The sequence below is a fragment of the Pongo abelii genome, chromosome 1, assembly GCF_028885655.2.
Source record: "Pongo abelii isolate AG06213 chromosome 1, NHGRI_mPonAbe1-v2.0_pri, whole genome shotgun sequence".
Taxonomy (NCBI): Eukaryota; Metazoa; Chordata; class Mammalia; order Primates; family Hominidae; genus Pongo; species Pongo abelii.
In genome coordinates, this window is record NC_071985.2 from 220,822,827 (window position 1) to 220,826,824 (window position 3,998).

General features: G+C 42.3%; 1 protein-coding gene across 1 annotated transcript; it reads left to right on the forward strand.

Moving 5' to 3' along the window:
• The first annotated feature begins 685 nt into the window (after positions 1-685).
• On the forward strand, positions 686-3,772 carry LOC100439159 (heterogeneous nuclear ribonucleoprotein C-like 3). Its single transcript, XM_002811471.5, has 2 exons — positions 686-848; positions 2,041-3,772. Exon 2 carries the CDS (start codon positions 2,219-2,221, stop codon positions 3,101-3,103), a length of 885 nt encoding a protein of 294 aa, XP_002811517.1. The 5' UTR covers positions 686-848; positions 2,041-2,218; the 3' UTR covers positions 3,104-3,772.
• Positions 3,773-3,998: the final 226 nt, after the last annotated feature.

Consider the following 3,998-nt stretch of genomic DNA (forward strand, 5'->3'; position numbering starts at 1 on the left):
TATAAAGCTATTTTAACTATAAAGCATTTTTATAATTTTGATGTGGCCAAAGATCTCCCAACAACACTACTCTCAGGTTTTATTTTTATGTCCAATGTCTGGAACAGATCAACCCCTTCCCTGCCTCACACTCAGGACTATGAAGGTGACATATCAGTAAAATCCCATCAGTGCTTGTGGAGTTCGTGAATAAAGGCATTCTTTTTTTTTTTTTTTTTTGAGTCTCTCTCTGTCACCCAGTCTGGAGGGCAATGTGCAATCTCGGCTCACTGCAACCTCAGCCTCCTGGGTTCAAGCAATTCTCCCACCTCAGCCTCCCAAGTGTCTCGATTACAGGCAGCTGTCATCATGCCTGGCTAATTTTGTATTTTTGTAGAGACAGGGTTTCACCATATTGGCCAAGCTGGTCTTGAACTCCTGACCTTAGGTGATCCACTTGCCTTGGCCTCCCAAAGTCCTGGGATTAGAGGCATGAGCAAACTCACCTGGCCTTAAATGAATGAATTCTTGACTTCCACTCTATCCCTAATGCTCTCAATTTCTTGATTCATGAAATGAATATGGATATGTGATATGAATGGATATTTCATTCAATCCATTAATCTGCATGAAGCCAAAAACCCAATCAGGATTAGCTTCAGGGTGGAGCTTCAGAAATGCAATCAGATATTGCTTCTTGATTGGAAGCTAGCAGTGCATACATGGAAGGGCGTGGATGGCAGTTGTGATTAGAAGGGTCAATAAAAGCTTCTAAAGACCCACAGGAGAGACCCAAAGTCTTCAAGCCTGGAGTTCCTGCTTGGTTCTTCCTGAGGTCTGAGCATGCTGCAAAACTGAGTTCAGATCTGGTAAGTCACTAATTTCCGTAAGGACACTCCCATCTGACCTACAGTCAACCGGTCTGGGATGGTGACAGTGCAGCCTACGATGGCACAGAGCTATATACTGTCTTTTTTTCTTTTTTTCATAAGAACAGTTTCAAGCTTTGATCTTTTTTTTCTTTTTTTTAAATTATTATTATACTTTAAGTTTTAGGTTACATGTGCACAAAGTGCAGGTTAGTTACATATGTATACATGTGCCATGCTGGTGTGCTGCACCCATTAACTCATCACTTAGCATTAGGTATATCTCCTAAAGCTATTCTTCCCCCCTCCCCCCACCCCACAACTGTCCCCAGAGTGTGATGTTCCCCTTCCTGTGTTCATGTGTTCTCACTGTTGAATTCCCACCTATGAGTGAGAATATGCAGTGTTTGGTTTTTTGTTCTTGTGATAGTTTACTGAGAATGATGATTTTCAATTTCATCCATGTCCCTACAAAGGACATGAACTCATCATTTTTTATGGCTGCGTAGTATTCCATGGTGTATATGCGTGACATTTTCTTAATCCAGTCTATCATTGTTGGACATTTGGGTTGGTTCCAAGACTTTGTTATTGTGAATAGTGCCGCAATAAACATACGTGGGCATGTGTTTTTATAGCAGCATGATTTATAGTCCTTTGGGTATATACCCAGTAATGGGATGGCTGGGTCAAATGGTATTTCTAGTTCTAGATCCCTGAGGAATTGCCACACTGACTTCCACAATGGTTGAACTAGTTTAAGGTCCCACCAACAGTGTAAAAGTGTTCCTATTTCTCCACATCCTCTCCAGCACCCGTGGATTCCTGACTTTTTAATGATTGCCATTCTAACTGGTGTGAGATTGTATCTCATTGTGGTTTTGATTTTCATTTCTCTGATAGCAAGTGATGGTGAGCATTTTCTCATGTGTCTTTTGGCTGCATAAATGTCTTCTTTTGAGAAGTGTCTGTTCATGTCCTTCACCCACTTTTTGATGGGGTTGTTTGTTTTTTTCTTGTAAATTTGTTTGAGTTCATTGTAGATTCTGGATATTAGCCCTTTGTCAGATGAGTAGGTTGTGAAAATTTTCTCCAATTTTGTAGGTTGCCTTTTCACTGATCTTTTTTTTCTAAATGCACTTTTGTCTTTATTTCAAAAATATTGATTGTGCTATTCTTTACATCATTTCAGAATTCTTGTTGGGAGCCATTTTGTGAAGAGAAGAAGACTGAGCTGTTTTGGCCGCATTTCTGGCCTCAAGCCGCAGTCAGCTTCTCCACTTAGAACCCGGCAGCAGGAGACTTAGAATCGAATCTCTTCTCCCTCCCGCCTTCTGTTTTTGGCTTTTTGAGAAAATTTATCATCCAACATGATGGCCAGCAACGTTACCAACAAGATGGATCCTCACTCCATGAACTCCCGTGTGTTCATTGGGAATCTCAACACTCTTGTTGTCAAGAAATCTGATGTGGAGGCAATCTTTTCCAAGTATGGCAAAATTGCGGGCTGCTCTGTTCATAAGGGCTTTGCCTTCGTTCAATATGATAAGGAGAAAAATGCCCGGGCTGCTGTAGCAGGAGAGGATGGCAGAATGATTGCTGGCCAGGTTGTAGATATTAACCTGGCTGCGGAGCCAAAAGTGAATCGAGGAAATGCAGGTGTGAAACGATCAGCAGTGGAGATGTACGGCTCCTCTTTTGACTTGGACTATAACTTTCGACGGGATTATTATGATGGGATGTACAGTTTCCCAGCACGTGTACCTCCTCCTCCTGCTATTGCTCTGGCTGTAGTGCCCTCAAAACGCCAACGCGTATCAGGAAACACCTCACGAAAGGGCAAAAGTGGCTTCAATTCTAAGAGTGGAAAGTGGGGATCTTCCAAGTCTGGAAAGCTGAAAGGAGATGACCTTCAGGCCATTAAGCAGGAGTTGACCCAGATAAAACAGAAAGTGGATTCTCTCCTGGAAAACCTGGAAAAAATTGAAAAGGAACAGAGCAAACAAGGAGTAGAGGTGAAGAATGCTAAGTCTGAAGAGGAGCAGACCAGCGGCTCCGGGAAGAAAGATGAGACTTACGTGAAGATGGAGTCTGAGGGGGGTGCAGATGACTCTGCTGAGGAGGGGGACCTACTGGATGATGATGATAATGGAGATCAGGGGGATGACCAGCTGGAGCTGATCAAGGATGATGAAAAAGGGGCTGAGGAAGGAGAGGATGACAGAGACAGGGCAAATGGCCAGGATGACTCTTAAGCACATAGTGGGGTTTAGAAATCTTATCCCATTATTTCCTTACCTAGGCGCTTGTCTAACATCAAATTTTTCACCAGATACTCTCCCTTAGTATCTTCAGCACATGCTTACTGTTCTCCCCATCCTTGTCCTTCCCACGTTCATTAATTCATATTGCCCTGTGCCTAGTCCCATTTTCACTTCCCTTGATGCTCCTAGAAGTTTTCTTAAGTCTTACCCTGCAATTTTTGCTTTTATTTCAGATACCTCTTTATGACTTCACAGTAAAAAGGATGTATGGTTTTTATCAACTGTCTCCAAAATAATCTCTTGTTATGCAGGGAATACAGTTCTTTTTGTTCATACATAAGTTCAGTAGTTGCTTCCCTAACTGCAAAGGCAATCTCACTGAGTTCAGCAGCTCCTGAAAGCAGCTTGGAGTTAGAAGTATGTGTGTTACACCCCATGTTAGTGTGCTGTGTGGGGCAGTTCAACAAAAATCTAACAATGTATTTTTGTGAATGAGAGTTGGCATGTCAAATGCATCCTCAGAAAAATAATTAGCGTTATAGTCTTAAAATGTGTTTTCTAAAGTTGATATTGTCGGTTATTTTTGTGAACAGCTTGATGTTTGGGACCTTTTTTCCTCAAACTACACAAGTCCTTATTAAACCAGGAATTTAAAGAAAACAAATTCTTGGTGGGAGCAGTGACTCAATGCCTGTAATTCCAACACTTTGGGAGGCCAAGGCGGGAGTATCATTTCAGCCCAGGGGTTTGAGAACAACCTGGACAACATGTCAAAACCCTATCTCTACAAAACATTTGTTTTGAGGGGTGGGAATGGTATCTGGCTCTGTTACCCAGGCTGGAGTGCAGTGGCATGATCTCGACTCACTCCAACCTCTGCCTCCCA

Excerpts from the sequence above, each read along its gene's own strand:
- LOC100439159 (XM_002811471.5), top strand. The coding sequence starts at position 2,219 with ATGATGGCCAGCAACGTTACCAACAAGATGGATCCTCACTCCATGAAC.